The 22,195-nt window shown below is 37.7% G+C and overlaps 1 protein-coding gene and 1 pseudogene across 1 annotated transcript; both read right to left on the reverse strand.

Annotated features, from left to right (window-relative positions):
- Positions 1-5,790: 5,790 nt before the first annotated feature.
- Positions 5,791-13,064, reverse strand: LOC113150050. The gene is made up of 7 exons (XM_026342429.1): positions 12,976-13,064; positions 12,006-12,087; positions 11,845-11,895; positions 9,335-9,973; positions 9,169-9,237; positions 7,674-8,894; positions 5,791-7,547 (listed from the first exon to the last, which is right to left on the reverse strand). Exons 2-7 carry the CDS (start codon positions 12,022-12,024, stop codon positions 5,872-5,874), a joined length of 3,675 nt encoding a protein of 1,224 aa, XP_026198214.1. The 5' UTR covers positions 12,025-12,087; positions 12,976-13,064; the 3' UTR covers positions 5,791-5,871.
- Positions 13,065-15,511: 2,447 nt separating this feature from the next.
- Positions 15,512-21,790, reverse strand: LOC113150535 (annotated as a pseudogene).
- Between the last annotated feature and the right edge of the window lie 405 nt (positions 21,791-22,195).

The following is a 22,195-nucleotide window of genomic DNA, read 5'->3' on the forward strand; positions in this document are numbered from 1 at the left end:
TCATTTAGGAGATAATAAAACGAGTAAATGCAACAATAAGTCAGGAACCACTGACACATGAAATTTAAAATCCCTTCAAACCGAAAATTCAATAGTTTTAAGACTGGTTGGTTCAAATCTGTAATCTTATTAAAATAAATACAGAAGAACTGAGTTTTGATCTCATCACTTCTGTGCAGCAGCTCTCGCCCTGAGCTGCAGGTCTCTGCATGTAGTGGGAGCCACATCAGCTGGTGGCTCCTGATGAGCAGCTCGGCCTCTGTTGAAGCCCCGTTCCTCCCTCTCTGTGGAGGTTTTGATGTATTTTAGTAATTCTGATAGTAAACACATGAGTTTCTAAACAGCTAAGTTAAAGCTGATAATATGATCAGTGAACTGCAACAAGGTCCTGGAGCAGGACTCAGAGTAAAGTCGATCCACAGTAATCAAATGTCTTTATCTGTTTCAGACTGAGGCCGTGTTCGAGCTTCAGGACTGGAAATCTGAAAACTCCACTTTGGTGTTTCTGTGTTCGGGGAATTCAGCTTTTATGAAATGATGTTCGCCGCTCACAGACTGCGTCACAGAGACGGTAAGAAGACAACGTTTAGTCACCTCTAACATTCTCTGTGATGTTGATTTGAAAAGATGAAGTGTCGACGATGACGGAGCTCAGTTTGTTGATTTTGTTAAATACTGATTCAGACCCGTCTCAGTCCTCAGCAGACATCAGCTGTGATACAGATTTAACTGTTTGTATGTGGTTCAGATGCTTCACTGTTAACACTGTACAGAAATGACCTGGAAACATTTATGGTATGTAGCTGCAAATAAATATCAGACAAAAACTGTCCTGTGGCAACAAAGTTCAATAATCAGCCACAACAGAACAGAGTGATCAGGATCTGGATGAACTGAATCTGCTTGTTCTATGTTTTTATGTTTTTCTACAATGAAACACGTCTTCTCAGTTCAACCGGTGTCAACATCATCACAAACTCGCAATTTAAATGGAGATCAATGGCAGTGTTAGCGTTAGCTGAGGCTAGTGGTGCAGTAATGTTCACTTCCGTGACTTTAACCAGGTTTTGTGGCCAAAGTTCAGCTGAAGTGAAAACGTGTCCAGTGGGACAGGCAGGAGGTGGAGGTTATGGTGGAGGCAGTTTTATTGTGACAGATACCAAACATTAAGACCTATGGCTTCATCCTGCTCTTTATTCAGTAAAACTGAAACTGCAGAAACCAGTCGGACCTGGGTCTTTTCTTATCACTCTTCATTAAATAACGTCATACTGAAGTATTTGCATCCTAAAGCGTTTGTCTCCCTCTCATTAACTTTTTACTAAAATCCATTGAATACACATGTAAATATCAGTGATGTAGGAATCACAGGGTACTCCTCCACCACCCTTAACTGCATAAACTGGTTAATTCATGAATAAATGGATGTTTGTGAGACAGTGAGTACAGTTTAAATGCCGAATCACAGTGTCGTTCGTCAGCTGCTTCATTCTGACAGTGATGTTCATCTCATGTGTGAATGTTTGTGGTTTTCTGCTGGTTTCAAGTTGTAAATCCTGCAAATCTGGACCACAGTGGTCAGAGTGGCAAGTGTAAAGTGAAAGTCGTTGTCATACTGACTCTCATCTGTCCTGTTCTACCGTAACTCCTGTAACTCTACAGAAAAACTGCTGCAAGTCTTCAGAACAGTTTTACACTGAAATGACCTGATGACATAGTTAAATGATAAATCACTCCTGATGACATCAGAGGTTTGGAGTTTGTTCTGAGATGCTGCTCTGCAGTGTGATGCAGCAGCTTCATGTTTTATCCTGAAGATACAGCGTCCAGTCTCTGTGGTTAATGTGTGTTTTTCTGTGTGATGAGAAGAAATCTGTGATTTAAACTGAAGTTGTGATGCTGAATCGGCAGTTTTAGAACACAGGAAGCAGAAGACAAACGGTAATAATGTGTAATGTGTCGTCTTCCTGCTGCTAAGAACAGCTTGGTATGCTGAGTATGAAGAAGCTTCACCTGTTAAGTATGTTTAATGTTTGAATCCTGTTCTTATTCCAACATGAACACGTGTAAACCGGTTGAGGAGAACAGGCTGATAAACCTCAGTCTGTTGACCTTTGATTCCATCCTTCCTGGTTTAAATAATATGTTTTTCTTGTTTCTTGTTTGTCTTGTTACATTTTTTACATTTCTTATTGTGTACATCATCTGTCTGAATCAACTTTTGTCCCGTCCCACTGAGTTCTCCATCCATCCTTTGTCATTTCCTTTTTACCTCCTTGAATATTTTTCTTTCTCCCTCGTTCTTTCTTCCCTCCTGACGTCTACAAACCCGTCTTCCCTTCTCTCTGTTTCTCTACTTTTATTTCTTAGAGAGCTCAGAGACCATAGACTCACACATTGTTAAAATTTAATTTTCTTTTATTTTAGAGAGTTGGAGGTTTATAGGAACCACGTCCTCACTCAGAATCTTTCTTCTTTCCTGTTCTCGTACGTTGTTTTTGTTTCATCTGACAAACCTATATAATTACTCACCTGTCCTTCAGTATCGTCTGATATTTTTACTCTGTATTACTGTCGTCTGTGAGTATCTACAGCAGCTGACTGATGCGTGCTATTGCTTTAAACGTCAGAGCTGTTCCTGTTATTGTGTCCACAGCTTGAAGCAGCACAAACACGTCTTCAGGTGTAATTACAGACACTCAGGAGCTCGTCTGTCATTTTATTACTAGTAAAAATGCTTTGTTTTTTTTAAAGAGAAGCTCAGGATTGTTTCCTTTTTTAACTCGGGATTTGACCAATCATAACGCAGGATTTCAGGCCCGTACCTGAGTCTGCTTTCAGATCTCTGGAGGCGGCGCTCACCTGGTGTGACTACGCCCTGCGTGTGTCAGACTGCAGCTTCTTCCCTTGTGTCCTTGTATGGACAGAAGTGCAGCTGAAATTCCTCAGAGCGACACACCTGCTGCTGAGGAGGAAGTCAGAGGCTCTGACGTCCTGATAAACTTCAGGTGTTACAATCTGCAGCTATTTATATTTTCATTCCTCAGCGTTTATCTGAAGAATGCAGCAACCAGAAAGTGAATCAGATGTAGAGTAAAGAACACACTGAGGGAATGTGAAGCAGTAAAGATTCAAAGCTGGTAGGAGAGTTGAATATTCTCACAGAGAAATAGTCGTTCACGTCTCCTTATATGGAAAAAACTGCAGCTGAGTTAATTCACTCAGTGTTTGAACATTTTCCCTAAAGATAAAGGAACTAGAGACTTAAATTAACTCACATAGCAAATGAAGTACTTTAGTAAAACGTTCAGACATTTACTACATGTTCTGTTCATGTCACTACATTAAACTAACAGCTGAAGGCTCTTTGCAGATTGAGGTTTTATTTAGAAACTGATCTTCATAGATACAGTTTAGTCTGAAGCATTAATCCAGACTAACTCCAACATTAGAACGCTGCATGTTAGCATCATGAGACGTTTTATACTTTCTGCTAATGACACTTTTAAATCACAACCTTTACTTGTGATGGAAGATTTTATAGCAATGTTACTTCAAGTTTACTTAAAGAGTAAAGGATTTGAGTACTTCATCCCTGTGAACATGTACAGTAGTACAAAAAACCCAAATGACGTCTAATGACAGTGTTCAAGTTTATAAAGTAATAAAATTAGTTACAGGTTTTTATTGTAACCCCTGCAGTAGATTTAGGATTCTGTTGTCCTGTTGCATGAAGTGAACTTCAGGACCTGTCTGCTGTGAAGCCTCTGCACTGGTTTACCTCGGCACCCTGCCTCTGATCTCTGACCTGTGACCATCGCCCTGCAGTCAGCCACAGCCGACATTGTCCACATTCTCCAGCTGGTTCAGGCCTGTTCAGGGAGTCGGGGGAGTGTCTCCCAAACAACACACTCACTCTGAAACTGATTAACATGCAACAACACAAAGACCAAAAAAGGTGAGAGCACAGGAGAAACTTCCTGACTGGGTGGAGACCAGAGTCTGTGGGAATCCTCAGTCTGCTCTTCTACACTCACACGGTCTCTGTCATGAACATCAACATGCAGAGACTTGAATCCTGCAGCACAGAGAACAGTCCACATCATGTCGGTCTTCATCTTTGTCACAGTTACAGTTTGGTTTTCTGCTCACATGCAGAGAAGAATCAGACTGAGATTAAAGACGACACGTTGAATGACGGGAATTAACTGCAGCTTCAAGTCTCTACAGGCGGATTTTAATGCTAATGAGCTGAAACTAATGGCGACAGGAGAGGAAACATGTTGGTAAAATGGTTTGAAGAGAGTCTCAGTGTCTCTAAAATGTTGGTTCTTACTAACTTGGAGCGTCGGGTTCAGTTTGGTAACAAGAAGGATGTGGTGGGTGTTAACATGTCTGTGCTGAGGTAGTGAAGGCTGTTCACTAATCACAGGGTTGACTCAGTAAAACATTGAAGCTGAATTTGCTTGCTTTGAATAAAGTCTAATTTATTAAATATAAATGTTCCATCACTGTCCTTGCTGTTAGTGTCCTTTTTTTGAACCTCACTTTATATATGCTATGTGTCTGCATATTTATTTCATGCTAAGCTAACATCTACTACACTATTGGAATAATGGGAAATCCTTGTGGTTCTTTTGCATATTTTGATGTCAGATGCAAATGTTGCCAGATATCTCACACAATAATTAGATTTGTGTAGTGAATATAGGGAAAATTGAGCTTGTGGTATTTTAGTTCACAAGTATACATGAAAACAGACAAATTTTGACTGTCTGTGTTTGTGAGGGATCTTTCTGTAAAAGGTTAGAGAGACCTGAGGTAACATGTCAACAGCATGTCTCTAGTCCCTCTAGTGGCAGAAGAATGTAGCACTGATATCATGGAGCAAACAAAGTTAATGTGTGAGCACTCCTCATGTCGGCTTTTATCTATCATAAGAATTTCCCCTAGAGGATTAATCATTTACATCATGACCTCTTTAGATGACTTGTCAGTTTATTATTTACATTTACATTATTATAGCAAAAGACAAAATGCATATTCAATAGAAAGCAAGAATTAGCATAATTTATTCTTAGGAAAATAAACAATTCAATCTTTTAATTACCAAAAAAATTGTTTAATGATCAAAAGTCAAACAACATTAGTATATCAAGTAAAAATCTCAACATAGACAGTATATATGAGTCTGTGTAAATGGTTATACCTTGGTATACTTTAACTTTATACTTACTATTTTATACTAAAAAAATTACATAATCTATTGTTAAAAATAACAAGCAACCGATATTACAGAATGTTAAAATGGTCACATGCTGGATGTGTTATCAAATTAAAGATAACTAAAGAAATGACAGTGAAATGTAAAATTAAAGTGATCTTGTAATTTAATAATGTAAATCAAACTACATACTCACTATGGAACTGATTAACATGTGACAAGAGGCATAGAAACAACAAACTGTTTGTCTAATCAACACTGGTGGTATAATATAATAGCTTAAAGACCTCATAGTTCCATATTTTCCAAGCAGAACTCTACGTTCTCAGGCTGCAGGTTTACTTGTGGTTCCTAGAGTTTCCAAATGTAGAATGGGAGGCAGAGCCTTTAGCTATCAAGCCCCTCTCCTGTGGAACCAGCTCCCAGTTCAGGTTCGGGAGGCAGACACCCTCTCCACATTTAAGACTAGACTTAAAACTTTCCTTTTTTATAAAGCTTATAGTTAGAGATGGATCAGGTGACTCTGAACCATCTCTTAGTTATGCTGCCTTAGATTAGTCTGCTGGGGGAACTCTACTGATACACTGAGCTCCTCTCCTCTTCATCCATTGATGTTTAATTTATTGAATTTTAATATTGAATAATTCTCATTGGATTATACAACTCCACTTGCTTTCACACTCTTTTTTGAGATCATCTATTTCTTGTTGTTGCTTTAGCTTCAAACTGTCCAGTTCTTTGAGTTGTTTGTCTTTGACACTCATTTTATTAGTTAGTGTTGTTTTAATTTCCATTTCATCTTTTAGTTGTTTGTCTTTTCCCTCCAGTTCTTCATTTAGCTTCTTTTCTTTGTGACTTGAGAGATTATGTAACAGATCATACTGTTTTTTGTTTTCATCCTGTGTCTTCAGTATTTCTTCCTCATGCTGTTGCATTAGGGCCTTAAGTTCCTTAACATGTTTTACCATCAGAGCTTCAAAGTCTTTTTTGTGTTGTTTTCTGAACTCATTAAATTCTTCAGCTTGTTTTCTGGCCTCCTTCTGGTCTTCTTCGTGTTGTTTCTTCATGTCCTCCAGTTGTTTCTTATATTTTTCCTCTAATTCTCTTCTCTCCTTCTGCTCTTGTTCTTTCCTCAGTCGATCTTCTTCTTCTCTTTTGTTTTCATAATTTTCTCTTTCCTGTTCATATTCTTCTTGGAGTTTCTTCAGTTGTATTTTCTCCTCCTGTCGTCTCTCTTCATCTTCTTGATATCGGTTCTCCCACAGTTCTCTTCGTTCTTTCTCCCAGGCCTTTAGTTTTGCCTTCATCTCTTTTCTACTCTCCTCCAGTTTTCTATCAATTGTTTCTTTTTGTTCTGATTCTGATTTGATTTTTTTCTCCAAAATATTTAGTTTTTCTTCCCACTCCTGTCTTTCACGTTTTTCCTGTTCTTCCCTCTTCCTGTCTTCTTCTTCTCTCTCGTCCTGTTCTTTCTTTTTCTGTTCACACTCCTTTCTTATGTTTTCCTTCATTTCCTGAAGTTGTTCATCTCTTAGTTTTCTTTCTTTTTCAGTTTCTACTCTCTGTTCATTTATTTGTCTTTTCATTTCTTCCTTTTCTTCCTCATGTTTTCTTTCCAGTTCTTCTCTCTCTCTCTTCATCTCTTCTTCTTTCTCCTTCAGGATTTTCTCCATTTCTTTCTTTATCGCAGCTTCAGCCTCCTGCAGCATCTCATTAGTGAAGTAGCTGCCTCCATTTCTCTTCAACATGGTGTTGATCTTTTCTATCAGCTCAGTAACTTGTGCACGGTTTTGTTTATCATAGTTATTAAACACATGGTATCTTCCTCCACAGTCACTGATCAGCTTCCTAAAAGAATCATCACATCCTGTTTGAATGTACTCTTCAATGGACAGTCCATCATTTTGGAGTGAATTTCCTCTTGTAAAAAGAATGATGGTGAACATTTCTGAATTCTTTCCAAAGACTTTCTTGATTAAATTTAATGTCTCCTTCTCTTCTTGTGTTAGTCGACTAATTTCTAACACCAACAGGAAGACATGTGGTCCTGGAGCCAGAAGACTGATACATTTCACCATCTCATCATTAACTTGTTCATTAGACAGATTAGTATCAAACAAACCAGGAGTGTCGACCACAACAACAGGACGACCGTTAACTTCACTCTGAGCTTTTTGGCAGCTCTTGGTAACTGACTGTTGGACTGACTTAGCTTTAAACTCTTTTCTTCCTAGAATAGTGTTTCCTGAAGAACTCTTTCCACTGCCAGTCTTCCCTATCAGAACAATCCTGAGACTCTCTGGACTCTGCTCCTTTTCATCACCTGTGAAATAATAATGGAGTTAACACAAATGTTTATAGTTGGTAAATTATTTATTTATAATATAGGTAAACATGACAGAACATAGATAGTTAAACTTAAAAGGTTTTGTTAAAGTGAAATACTTACAAGAAACAGTCTTCTCTGTTTTCAGGTGCTTAAGCTCAGCCTGTAGTGTGGTGATGTTTTTCTCTAGTTGTAAAATCTTTTCCTCTTTGCCATATGCAAATGTTTTGGTTGTATAGGTGAATAGTTTATGTTTGGAATGCTTGTTTTTTTCCACAGTCTCCAGTATCTCAGAGATCTGCTTCCTGTCCTTGATGTTGACAACAACATATCTTCCTCCACAGCTCTGACAGAGCTCCTGGATGTCTCTGTTCTCTCTTACAAAGTTAACAACAGCTGGATCTGTAGGATCTGACTCCACAGTGAACAGAATCATGGTGAAGTCATTGACTATAGAGCTGAATGTGTTCTGGATGGTCTCTAACTCTCCCTTGTCTTCATCAGTGAGGGGACCCACAGGTAGGACCAGGATGAAGGCATGGACCCCCTCAGGATCACAGAGGGAGATACACCTGAATGATTCCTCCATCACTGTCTCCTGAGGTTTTCCATACAAGGCAGGCAGCTCCACCAGGGAAACCCAACGTCCACACACCTCTCCCTGATTCTTAACACACTCTGATGAGTTGGAGACTGAATGAAGCTCTGTCTGACCTAAAATGGTCTTGGCTGCTGAAGTCTTCCCTGCTCCTCTTCTACCACACAGAACCAGGTTTAAAGCTGGTTTGATGGGTTCAGACTTTGGTCTTTTGGTCTCCTCGGTCAACTTGAGGAAGGTCCCTCTGTTTTCATGAACAATGTTCTCAATCTTCCTCATTAACTGATTATGGTCATTTTCAAACATGTTGTAATTTCTTCCTTCACATTCTCTAATGAGACATTTAACATAGAAACTGGTTTCATCCTCCTCATGTGTGATGACGACCATTGAGTATTTAAAAGCATCTTGATCAAACAAACTCAGGATGAACTTCAGTGTTTTTCTGTTCTCCTCAGTGAAATCAGAAGGTTTCACTAAGAGCAGCAGAACATTTGGTCCAGGAGAACAAAGAGTCACACAGTTCTTCATCTCTTCTCTCACTGCTTCCACAGACAGACCGAACATGTTTGGAGTTTTTACTACTGTTACTGGTTTTCCTTCCCACTCTCCACAGGTAGACACACATTGCTTGGTTGAGGAGAAAGGCCAAGGATTATGAAGTCCTTGGCCTTGAACAATGAAGTTACCAAGTTTTGTCTTCTTGTCTTCACTTTTTCCCAATAGCACAATTCTGAATGCAGACACTGTAACATATCAGAGAGAGAATGCTTAAAGCATTTTCATGTCCACAGCAATAAATGAACATAACTGTGGAGGATTGAGGACTGCTGCCAACTGCTGCAGGCTACTACTGCACAGACAGAGAAAAGCTATTTGATGTCAGCATTTAAATTATGAACATGCAAGTTAGTGTCATGTATATAAATACATTGTGCTACATTTACTTTAAATTATTTTTAGTGGAAGCCAAAGCACACGTTGTCACTCTCTCACTGTTTGATACTAGTGTGTACCTACCAGCAACACTCGGACTGCAGCTCATGGTGCGGCTCCCTGAAGACTGTGGAGTTAATTGTTCATGCAGTCCTATACAAAGATTACATCATTTATTTGGAGCTTAATAATTTGTATTTATGTGAAAGATAAGTTTTAATTTTGTTTCTCAGATTGTTTCTTGACTCACCAGCAGCTGTAACAGCAGCAACGATGGAAGTCTGTGTTTTACTTTGTTTGGGACTTTGATGATCACCTGTTGATGTAGATGTTGTGTCCTCAGTTGTTTCTTCAAATAGTTCATAGTAAACATTCTGTCCATTGTTCTCTTTTACAACTTGACCCATACGTGTTAGTAGTTCTTCATGATCAAGATTGTTCTGCTTTAAGTATCTGTATCTACATTTTCTGATCAGGTCTTTTAATGCTGGGTTTTCCATGTAGTTTTCAAAGGAACTCTCCACTGTGGGTGGTAGAATCAGAACCATTGAATGATTAAATGATCGGTCACTGAAGTTTTCAAGAACTCTCCAAAGGATCCGTTTGTGTTCTTCAGTGAAGTTTTCAGGCTGTAGAACCAACAGGAACACATGAGGTCCGGGATCAGAGAGACTCACACAGTGTTTTACAAACTCTGTCAGTCCATCCACTTTGGAAAATGACAAATCTTGGGTGTTGATAACAGAGATTTCTTTATTCTCCAGTGTTCCACTGATTCTCAGAGAGCAGTCTGGTTCTTTATCAAACACAGTCTGTCTCAGTATGAAGTTTCCCACTTCTCTCCTCTTAGACCAGCTGTTTCCCAGCAGAACAACCCTCAGCTCAGACACTGAAAGGAAAAACAGTCAAAGATCAACTATAGTATTAGTCAAAGTTTGGACAAAATTCACACTTTTTTGTTTTTTTTTTGCATTTGCATTATTTTCTGCAAAGCTGTCATCAACTGTCATCTTTCTGGCTCAGCACTGCAGACAGAGCTCCATCTGTATCATTAACTGCAGAAAAACAATTCTTCTCACACTCAGACGATGTAGTAAAGTTTGTCCAGCTATTCAAAGCTATTCCATTTTTTGCCTGATACCTAAATTGTAACTTCCAGTTACTGAACAGTTACTGAAGCTTCTCTGGCTCATTTGTCGATTATTTCTACCATTGTCCTTTCCTCATTCTCTCCATGCAGGTATAAATAATTTGTGATGAATCGACTTCATTCAGGAATCAAACATCAGTGACAGCTTTATTTTAAGTATGGTGCCACATGCTGTAGCATGACCTTAATGTGCCCATATTATACCCTTTTGGGACTTAAAACCAGGTGTTTGAACTCCCCAAATTCTTGCCTATACGTTGTCATAGTGAAAGTCTGTAGATTATAGTGAGTGACAAGTCTTGTGCACAAACAGGCCTTCTCAAAAACGATCAGTTTTGAGGCAGAGACTCCGCCCCACTGGTTTAACTGCTAAGTGAAAACTGGTCGAGCAAAAACAAATGAATCCACAGTTTCAGATCCTGAGAGGATGGAGGAAGGAGAGAGACTTCGGGGTTTGACTATAAATTCAAAAGTTGGTTGAGCTCTGTCCATGTTTTGTGCTGTGCATATGAGGTCATCATGGGCAGTGTTTGGACCGAGCCTGAGCAGGGATTGGGTCCCTGAGACTCTTCAATTCATAATTTTGAGCACAAACTTTAAATGGACCATTCGGGGACTGGTTTCTATAAAACCAGAAAATGTAAAAATATAAATTAATACAAAAATTACCAAAAAGTTAATTTTGCGTAATACAGGCACAAAACCCTCAAATAAGGCTGAGTAAAAACAATTCTGCAAAGACGTGGGCCAAAATTTCTCCACAGGGATGTGAAAGACTCATTTCCAGATGCTTGATTACACAAGAGTGATACAACCAGTTTTTAGGTTTAGGGGCAATTACTTTCTCATACAGGGCCAGGCAGGTTTGGACAGATTTCTTCTTTTAATTACATCATCATTTAAAAACAGGATTTTGTTTTTACTGAGGTTCTCTTTGTGTAATATTAAAATTTGTTTGATGATCTGAATAATTTAACAGTGACAAATATTTTAAAAAAATCATCAGGAAGAGGGCAAATACTTTTTTACAACACTGTGAATGTATCTGTGTGTAATGTGTGCAGAGCAAAGAGCAGAAAGTTGGACTGAGTCAGCCTGTCCTCCACTTTAGGGTGAACTAAAGACTGAAGTTCAGGTTCCTCTTTTGAACAGTGGAATCTGAGAATATGGTCCCTGAAAAAGATGCAAATCAACTAAAGTGATGTTCAAGACGATGAATGCGATGTGAAGTGATGAAAAATACACAAACACACAAAACAAGTAAAACACAAAGCTACAGCAACAAACAGATATAAACAGTTGTAAAGCAGCTAGAGAGTCTCAGAGAGTTATTACTGTACTTTATAGGAGAGGTAGCAGACATTTAACATGTCTGTGCAAAGATCTCATTATTTCACATTCTGCTCAAGTCTCTCACAAATATTTGTTGAGTACAGACCAAGGTCTATTTACAGGAAGTTATTCCTGTAAATAGTCATCACTCTGTACAACAGCTACATTCAGACAGTAGAGGGCGCTATCTATCTATCTATCTATCTATCTATCTATCTATCTATCTGTCTATTTTAATTAACACCAGAACAATTCACATTCAGTTCAGGTAAACTTACTGTGAGGTGGGAGACTTTCATAGCTACTGCTTCGCTTCAGGGGGTGTTCATCTGTAAAAACAGAGACAAATGAGCTGAGCTGCAGTTTAAATACAACAGTTCCTCCAATATTAAAAACATCAGTACGATAATAAAACTTTCATCAATCTGACCGAACTCACCTGGTGCTGCAGTCGCCATAATGTGACTGCTGGAAACATCAGAAACTGATTCAACTGGAGACAAAGAGCTGAGTTCAACAACCTAAAAGAAGAAAGAAGTGAAAATAATGAATTATCTAGTTTTGATTCTGGGTTCATCCAAAGCGACTTTCAAGGTAACGAGTATGGAAGTTTCAGTGTCATAATAATTGTTAATTTAATATGCAATTTTGTCATGTAATTTAAAATGTATTCTGCAGTTGACAATTCAGTTGTCCATTTCTTTAATTACTACTGGGGCGTGATGACAGGTTAATGAAAATGCATTAGGCTGGTGGTGCTGTTTCGCCGTCACATTTGAATAAAGAGACCAAAAATCCATGGCAATATGAAATGTAATTAATTTTGCTTTTATTTCAACTTTTTATGAAAGAATTGAATTGATACTCTTGGCAATGAATTGCAAATTGCAGACTGCGTTTTAAATTCCATGAAATTAGCTGTAGCTGAACTTCAACATCAACCATCAAACCAACATGTGGCTCCTGATCAGCTGAATCCAAACTCACACAAGTCCTGAAATAAAGAGTTTATTAAAGCAGGAACTCAGCTGGGAGTTCACTGTTCATATGAGGAAAGTGAATTTGAATCTGTGTCTGTTATTGAAGTCGTTGAACTACTTCCTGGTTCTGTATCATAAGAATCTGAAATAACGGATTTAAATGTTGGTCATTTAATAATAATAATAATTTAAACCTTGACAAACATTTCTCAGAACAGACACGAACTGTTCAGTCTGAGTTTCATATTAAACATCAGAGAATCAGAAAATCCGTTTTTTAACGTGGACGTTGGATTCAGATCCGCTTCAAACTAAATCTAGTCCCTCTGAGTTTTACCTGATAATGATCGATTTAATGATCCAGCAACACTAACGACACAGGATTTACAAGATTCATCGGTATTTTACTGTTTACTGTCATTTACTCACCGAACTTTGATTAAACCTCTTTTTTTACGGCGTCAGAAACGAAAGTAAAAGAAACCAGAGAAAAGGCAGCAGCAAACAGGATGTATGAGCTGATACAGAAAGAACTGGGAGGTGCTTAAAAATAATTAAAGTGGAAATACAATAATTCTCAAGTTAAAGAACAATTTACAGTTTCTAACATGAATCCTGCTCTATTTAATTTGTGCTTCAGTCCATGAAAAGTGAGTTAATAGAAATCAATACAACATATTCAGACATTAATCAAACAGAAACAGAGAGTATTTGTCATTTTTTTATAAACTGTTATATTTTAAATAGTTGACATTCAGTTTTCTTATGTCAGGTCAGGTTTCATATGTTCCTCATGTTTTCTATTCTGTCATTTGTTTTTATTTCAGTGTCGGGATAAAGAGACGTGAGAGATTCTGCAGTGATGCAGACAGTGGGTCCAGGAGTTGTTAGAACCAGGTGATGAGAGTTCTTTATGTTTTAATACTCAAATGATCATCCTGGTTGAAATTCTAAATTTCTATGACATATTATAAATATAATGTTGATTTATACAAATTGACCCTAAAGTTCATAAAACGGCTCAAATTCATTTCACCTTAAACAGCTTCAGTGTTAAAATGATGATTACAGTGAAGTCATCAGCTCAACATTTAAAGTACATTTACATAGGATGAATTATTTATAACTAGTATTAAAAACTTTAAATAATGATTTATAACATTTATTCCTACAGGACAATACTGATAATCCAGCTTTGCTTGAACTCTACACAGTGAATCTTCAGTCTCAGCACAGGCTGCAGTTGGACTTCCCTTTATAACGTAGTGCAGCTCAGCTGTGTCTGCTGCTATCACTTAGTCTGTGTGATCCTGCTGCTGTGTTTGTAACTCGTAGTGTGTCCAGTGTTTGCTTGCTTTGCATGCTTTAGCACATCATATAGATACTTTGAGTGATTCTTTATTTACAGTACTGTGTAACATGCAGGAGACCTGAAAGCTGTTGGCAGGTCAGTTTACCAGGTAAGTATGATACAGTTATACCATCCACCTGACATCTAATGTGGGGAATTTGTTCTAATTAATAATAAGTTGTCATCAGAAGAAAGTGTAAACTACAGTATGTGTTCACACATACTACTTTCAAAACTGTTTGTGTGAGACATCACTGAAGTTGACATTCGATGTGATAATTCAGGGGAAAGTTAACAAACCAAATAATGAAAGTGATTAATCATTCAATCAGCCTTTTGATGCTTTAATTTGAAATATTTGTATAATAAACATGTCATGACCAATAAAAAAAGAGACATGTATCAGTTGCAAAGAGTGAACAAATAAATGTTTACCACATAATGAAAAAGGAGATCAGTGCAGAAGATGATGATGATGATGACAAACGTGTAATATCAGAAGTAATGTAACCAAAGATAAACATGGAGCCTATTATTCTGCAGTGTCCTTCCTCCAACACCAAAGCAGCAAATCGTCTGTCACATCAACCCAACATTAAAGGAAACACACCTAGACCCTGTTTACACCTGGTATTAAGAATTGGATCATCAGTGGACAGTCAAGACACCATTTATACCTGTACATGTGTGTTTACAAGCTTCATCATTTCATCTATAACATCAAAGGTTAGATATTTAGCTATATGAATTCAATAAAATTTTATTTGTTTAGCATCAGAACACAACAGATATGATCTCAAGTCCCTTTTTCATTATCATCAATAGTCAGATCACAATTAGTCTTTATGGTTCTTTACACTTATATTTAGTGCTGTTAACTTGTGATCTAATTGGCCAAAATACATCATAATACCAATACAATTTAAATTCTTAAATTACATTCATGTGACGTGTATCATGTTCTCATGTGAACAACTGCTATGTATTCACACATTTAACTAAAATGTCAACTGAATGCTCATAAATCCATCCAGTCTCCTGCAGATTACATCTTTATGAAAGTAAACTACAACCAAAACATTTTTGTTGTGTTGACTTTTTCTTTTATAATCTGTTTTCTCTTAACACAATAAACATATGAGGAAAATTAAAGCACTTCCAATAATTTTTTTTCTGTTTTTTTTTCTAATCTTCAAAATCCAGTTGCTTTTTCTGCTAAAATATCTGATTGTCCATTACAAGATTCAGTCTTGTCACTACACCATTTAAGTTTTTTATGCTTGGTTAAGGTTAGAGAAAGATTGTGATTTGACTTATAGGAAGAAAATAATAGTCATTCGACACACAATGTGTTTATGAACCTTTAACCAAAACCAAAAATCTTTCTTTTACCTTCATCAAAGTGTTTTTGTTGCCTAAACCCAACCACACACAACTCTGTCCACCCTGACCTCTTCTTTGCACGTCTACAGTATAAACAATAACAATGAGTTTTCTGGCAATGAGAAGGTTCATCAGCAGATGGTGCATTTCTTTTTGTGTTTCTCCCTTAAAGCATTTACTTCTTTTTGATGCTTGTCTTTCAGTTCTTTGAGCTGTTTCTTTTCTTGTTCCTCTATGGCATCTTTTAGTTTGGATTTTGTGTTCATTTCATCTTGTAGTTCTTTTTCTTTTCTTTGCAGCTCTTCTTTTAGCTCCTTTTCTTTATGAGTGGAAAGATCGTTTAACAGATTGTACTGTCTGTTGCATTTCTTTCACATGCTGTTGTTTAAGAGCATTGAGTTCCTCATCATGTCTATCCATTAAAGCCTCAAAGTCTTTGGTGTATTTTGCTTGGAAGTCATTAAATTCTTCCGCTCTCTTTCTGGCCTCCTCTTAATATGTATTTGTGATTTCCGCCAGGTTTTTTTTTATAGTTTTCCTCCAATTCCTTTTTCTCTTTTTCCTCTTGTTCTCTTCTGACTCGATCTTCTTCTTTTCTTTCCTTTTCAGATTTCTCTCTTTCCTTCTCATATTCTTCTTGGAGCTTTTTCAGTTTTCTTTTCTCTTCTTGTAGTCTCTCTTCATCTTCTTGTTTTCGTTTCTCCCGCAACTCTTTCTGCTTCTTCTCCCATGCCTCTCGTTCTCTTTTCATCTCTTCTCTACTCTGAACCAGCTCATTATCAATTGTTTCTTTTTCCAAGGCTTCCAGTTTTTGTTCCCACTCCTTTTGCTGAAGTTTTTCCTGCTCTTTTTTTGCCTCTCTTCTTCTTCTCTCTTTTCCTGTTCTTTCTTTCTCTGCTCACGCTCCCTACTTATGTTTTCGTCCATTTTTTTAAGTTGTTCATCTCTCAGTTTTTTCTCCTGTTCAATTACAGCTCTTTGTTCTTCCAGTCTTTTTCCCATTGCTTCCTTTTCTTCCTTATGTTTTCTTTCGAGCTCTTCCCTCTCTTTCCTCATTTCTGCCTCCTTCTCTTTTAGGATTCTCTCCATTTCTTTCTTTATTGCTGTTTCAGCTTCCTGCAGCATCTCATTGGTGAAACAGCTGCTGTCATTTTCCTTCAGCACAGAGTCGATCTTTTCTATCAGTTCACTGATTTGTGTGCAGTGGACATGTGGTCCTGGAGCCAGAAGACTGATACATTTCACCATCTCATCAATAACTTGTTCATTAGATAAGGTTGAATCAAACAGACCAGGAGTGTCGACCACAACAACAGGACGACCGTTAACTTGACTCTGAGCCTTCTGACAACTCTTGGTGACTGATGTTTGACTGGATTCAGCTTTAAACTCTTTTCTTCCTAGAATAGTGTTTCCTGAAGAACTCTTTCCACAGCCAGTCTTCCCTATCAGAACAATCCTGAGACACTCAGGGCTCAGTTTCTCTTCATTGCCTATGAAATAAAAGGGCATTGAATTAACTTAAATACCAGAGGTTGAAAACCTATACACTTTAGTGTTTAATACTATGTAAGTACACAGAATATAGAAGACCTTTATGTGGTGTAATGAATGAAATACTTACTATTGACTGTGTTCTTTGTTTGCAGATCTTTAAGCTCAGCCTGTAGTTTGATAATGTTTTTCTGTAGTTGTAAGATAATATCCTGTTTGCCATATGCAAAAGTTTGAGTTGTGTAGCAGCATGGTTTGTCTTTAGGCAGTTTCATTTGTTCCACAGTCTCCAACAGCTCAGAGATCTGCTTCCTGTCCTTGATGTTGACAACAACATATCTTCCTCCACAGCTCTGACAGAGCTCCTGGATGTCTCTGTTCTCTCTTACAAAGTTAACAACAGCTGGATCTGTAGGATCTGACTCCACAGTGAACAGAATCATGGTGAAGTCATTGACTATAGAGCTGAATGTGTTCTGGATGGTCTCTAACTCTCCCTTGTCTTCATCAGTGAGGGGACCCACAGGTAGGACCAGGATGAAGGCATGGACCCCCTCAGGATCACAGAGGGAGATACACCTGAATGATTCCTCCATCACTGTCTCCTGAGGTTTTCCATACAAGGCAGGCAGCTCCACCAGGGAAACCCAACGTCCACACAACTCTCCCTGATTCTTAACACACTCTGATGAGTTGGAGACTGAATGAAGCTCTGTCTGACCTAAAATGATCTTGGCTGCTGAAGTCTTTCCTGCTCCTCTTCTACCACACAGAACTAGGTTTAAAACTGGTTTGATGGGTTCAGACACAGGCAGGTCAGTTTCATACTTTTTATTTTAGTTATTTAGTTTTAGTTTCTTCAGTCTTCTTCATTAGCACAGTATAGTTATCTTCAGCCATGTTATAGTGTCTTCCTTCACATTTTTTAATGAGTTCATTAAGAGTGATACTCATTTCATCCTCCTCATGTGTGATGACGACCATTGAGTATTTAAAAGCATCTTGATCAAACAAACTCAGGATGAACTTCAGTGTTTTTCTGTTCTCCTCAGTGAAATCAGAAGGTTTCACTAACAGCAGCAGAACATTTGGTCCAGGAGAACAAAGAGTCACACACTTCTTCATTTCTCTTCTTATGATCTCCACAGAAAGACTGAACATGTCTGGAGGTTTTACTACTGTTACTGGTTTTCCCTCCCACTCTCCACAGGTGGCCACACACTGCCTGGTTGAGGAGTTATGCCAAGGACTATGAAATCCTTGATCTCCAATGATGAAGTTACCAAGTTTTGTCTTCTTGTCCTCACTTTTTCCCAATAGCACAATTCTAAATGCAGACACTGTAATATATCAAAGAGACAGAGAAAATAAACAAACAAAATAATCACGACAGGGATCACATGCTGTATAGACAATGTGGTCTATGAACTTAAATGATGCTGGCATATTTACATGAAATATCTTAAATAATGTGTTATATAATAATATGTTTGACTAAAGGTTAGTGCTTTCTTAATTTCACATAATGTTTGTCACTATCAACATGTGACTGAATAACGCCTGTGCAAACAATGAATTTAAACTGGCCCAGATCACCCCACTCCTTAAAAAACAACTATTGACTCCTCCCTTCTGGAGAACTACAGACCTGTCTCTCTTTGACTCTTGATCAAGCAGCCTTCAATCAACTGACTGACTTCCTATCTTGGAATGACCTCCTAACCAGTCTTGCTTGTGGTTATTCCACAGAAACAGAACTCCTGAAAGTTCTGGACACCCTGCCTGCAAAAGCTGCTGTCTCCTGTATTAATCTTACTTGATCTTTCTACAGCCTTTTCCACGGTTAACCACCAGACGCTCCTGTGTGCATTTTCTCATTTGGGAATTACTGGTACAGCTCTGGCCTGGCTTAAGTCTTACTTGTCTGAGCAAACCTTCAAGGTATCTTTGACAGCTTCTCCCTATTCCACTATCCAGTTACATGACTTTTTCTATCATTGCTATGCTGACGACAAACAGCTCTTCCTGTACTTTCAACTGTACGACAATATCTTTTTATACAACTCAACACATTATCACCATCAAGGTAATAATGTGTTGGTAATGTGTAGGGTCTTCAATGACCTAAGTCTGCTAGAAACATAGGAGTGGTCATTGATGATCAACTGGTCTTTACTGACCACATTTCCTCTGTCTCAAGATGATCCCTTTTCAACATCAGAAAGATCACACCCTACCTTTCGGAGTACAAAACACAACTAATTGTGCAGGCTCTGGTCATATCTCATCTGGACTACTGCTATGTCTTACTAACAGAGTTACCAGCTGCACCATCAAATCCCCAAATGAATCAAAATGCAGCAGCACGTCTAATTTTTGTTTGTCTAAAAAATACATTACACCACCCTTAAGATCTATGCACTGGCTTCCTGTACCTGCTGCATCCGGTTCAAAGTCCTGACCCTTACCTACATAGCAGTCAACTCAACAGCACCAGCTTACCTGATTCTTACAAACAACATCTTGTGGTCTCTTCAACTAACCTAAAAAGATCCCAGGCAAAACTTTTTAGCTCTGTGGTTCTGTGATGGTAGAACAATCTACCCACCTCTGCACACACAACAGTTTCACTACAAATGTTTCTGTTATCTGGCACTTAATAAAATGGAAACAGTTCAACCTAGAGGACTTCAATGTTTTTCTCTTTGGCTTAGATATTTTGCTTGTGTAACCCAGGTTATATTTTAGAGCTCAGATTTACACAGTCTTCCTAAACGCATCCTGAACAGGTCTCTGGGATACTGCGCACATGAAGTTTCTACTCCCATCATGACTCTGGCAGACCGAACAACTAGGACAGGTGTGTGAGCGGAGGAGGAAAGAACAGTAGAAGGTCATAAAAGTTAGGAAGAACATTTGACTAGACGTTTGCTGTTTAGAGTCCACAGAGCTGGAACTGCCAGTGCAAAGAATTAGAGAAGATAACTGAATTGAAGGAGCGAGAGGAAAATCCCGACGGGCGTTCAATTAAGCAGATTATCCTGGCTGTTTGTTTTTTTTTTTTTGTTTTGTTTGAGGAACAGTTCTTCTGCTGTCGTGGAGCTGAAGTCTTCTCGTCAGGACTCCAAGGTCATCACTCCTAGGCGGTGGTAGGAACACATTAAAGGAGACACTCTTCGAGGGAAATTCACCCTTTCGTTCTATTTTTCCGTTTGATATGTTGGCTATAATTTTGGCTGAATATTGAAACTAATGAAACTGAGACTGAAAAAAAGGAATCTGTTAACAAGGAACTCAAAAGAATAAGAACTGATAACTGAATATTTGGGTTGACTTGAAAAGAATTGTTTATTTATGTTGTGTTAATTTTCTTATCATATTTTAGTAATTGGTCTAAAATAAGTTATTTTGTTTGTCACTGTAATTGTTACATTTTTTTAAATACATTCTTTTTGCTATTGTCATAAGTGTGTATGTGTGAATTTCTAGTGGGATGGAGGTCTTTTCGCTCTCTTTGTAGAGTTGCTACTGCCAGTCTCCTTACCGAACCCAGTGATAAATGAACACAAAGAACCCTAAATCTGAGTACCTGACAGATCTGAATCACACTGTGCCCAAACTCGGTAGGAAGCATAGAACAGAAAATCTTAGATACTCAGTCAGGTTCAGAAGTGTAGATTTTAGATAGCCAGAGTAGGGCATCAGCCTACTAGGGGCTACACTTGCCTTACACATCACATCATGACTTCACAAGTTACGATAAAAGCGTCTGCCTAATGACTAATTGTAAATGTGTAGCTAAAAGTGTTTGTGTACTCAAATGAACTATGTTTGAAGCCTAATATTGTAAAAATTACTTTTTGTCCATGTGGTGGAGTAGATGTGAAGGTTTAAGTGGTGGGTGGTCAATGGGAATATTGTATATGCATTTGCAAATCCAAAGTATTATTTAGGAAAAATCACCTTATGGGCTGATTTAAAAGCTATATGATTATTATTAGCAGTATAATGACACTGAATGCATAATTTATTTGGAGCTTAATAATTTGGATTTTTGTAAAACATAACAAAGTTTTAATTTCCTTCTCATAATGTTTCTTGACTTACCAGCAGCTGTAACAGCAGGACTTTGATGATCACCTGGTGATGTAGATGTTGTGTCCTTAGTTGTTTCTTCAAATAGTTCATAGTAAACATTCTGTCCATTGTTCTCTTTTACAACTTGACCCATACGTGTTAGTAGTGCTTCATGATCAAGATTGTTCTGCTTTAAGTATCTGTCTCTACATTTTCTGATCAGGTCTTTTAATGCTCGGTTTTCCATGTAGTTTTCAAAGGAATTCTCCACTCTGTGTGGTAGAATCAGAACCATTGAATGATTAAATGATCGGTCACTAAAGTTTACAAGAACTCTCCAAAGGTTCTGTTTGTGTTCTTCAGTGAAGTTTTCAGGCTGTAGAACCAACAGGAACACATGAGGTCCAGGATCAGATTGAGTCGCACAGTGTTTTACAAACTCTGTCAGTTTGTCCATATTGGAAAATGACAAATCTTGGGTGTTGATAACAGCGATTTTTTTATTCTCCAGTGTTCCACTGATTCTCAGAGAGTTTGGTTCTTTGTCAAACACAGTCTGTCTCAGTATGATGTTCCCCACTTCTCTCCTCTTAGACCAGCTGTTTCCCAGCAGAACAACCCTCAGCTCAGACACTGAAAGGAAAAACAGTCAAAGATCAACTATAGAATTAGTCAAAGTTTGGACAGAACTCACTTTTTCTTTTTTTTAGCATTATATTATTTTCTGTAAAGCTGTCATCAACTGAAGCATCTCAAATATACAGAATACTCCATGTAATAATTGTAATGAACACATTAATTAGATAAAACAATAAAAAAAAACCCTTCTGTAAAACAGGTTAATATTAAGATGCAACAATTATCTAATATTAAAAATACTGGCACACCTATGAAACTATCATTGATCTGACTAGACTTACTCTGTGCTGCAGTCGCCATATTGTCACTTTGTTGGGAACATCCAAAACAAATTTAACTGCTGGGTTCAACAACCTAAAAGTACAAAACAAATTAATTACCTCACATGTGCAGGTTCTAATTATACACACATGTTTTATAAATATTTAAACTGTAGAGAGAATGTTTCAGAAAATAAAATTTTCATTATTGCTGTTGTTAAATACTAGTATAGCCTAATAACAATAGTAAAATTGAATGCGTAAGTTATTATTTAAATAGCATTTGTTAATTTAATTACATTCTGGAAAATATACTATTAGTATATACTAATATACTAAGAACTAAATATACTATGATATTGTTTGGATATTGCTCAGTAATACAAGGTCATTTAGTGTAGCCTCTGTAAAAATATTTGAGGACTTTCAGTGACAGAAAAGTCCT

Source organism: Anabas testudineus, chromosome 9 (assembly GCF_900324465.2).
Source record: "Anabas testudineus chromosome 9, fAnaTes1.2, whole genome shotgun sequence".
Lineage (NCBI taxonomy): Eukaryota > Metazoa > Chordata > Actinopteri > Anabantiformes > Anabantidae > Anabas > Anabas testudineus.

What these genes read in the sequence shown, in the direction of transcription:
- LOC113150050 (XM_026342429.1), bottom strand. An exon ending in TGCTGCTGTTACAGCTGCTG is followed by an intron (nt 9,238 to 9,334) that starts GTGAGTCAAGAA and finishes ATCTTTGTATAG; the next exon opens with GACTGCATGAACAATTAACT. An exon ending in AACAGAGAAGACTGTTTCTT is followed by an intron (nt 7,548 to 7,673) that starts GTAAGTATTTCA and finishes ATTATTTCACAG; the next exon opens with GTGATGAAAAGGAGCAGAGT.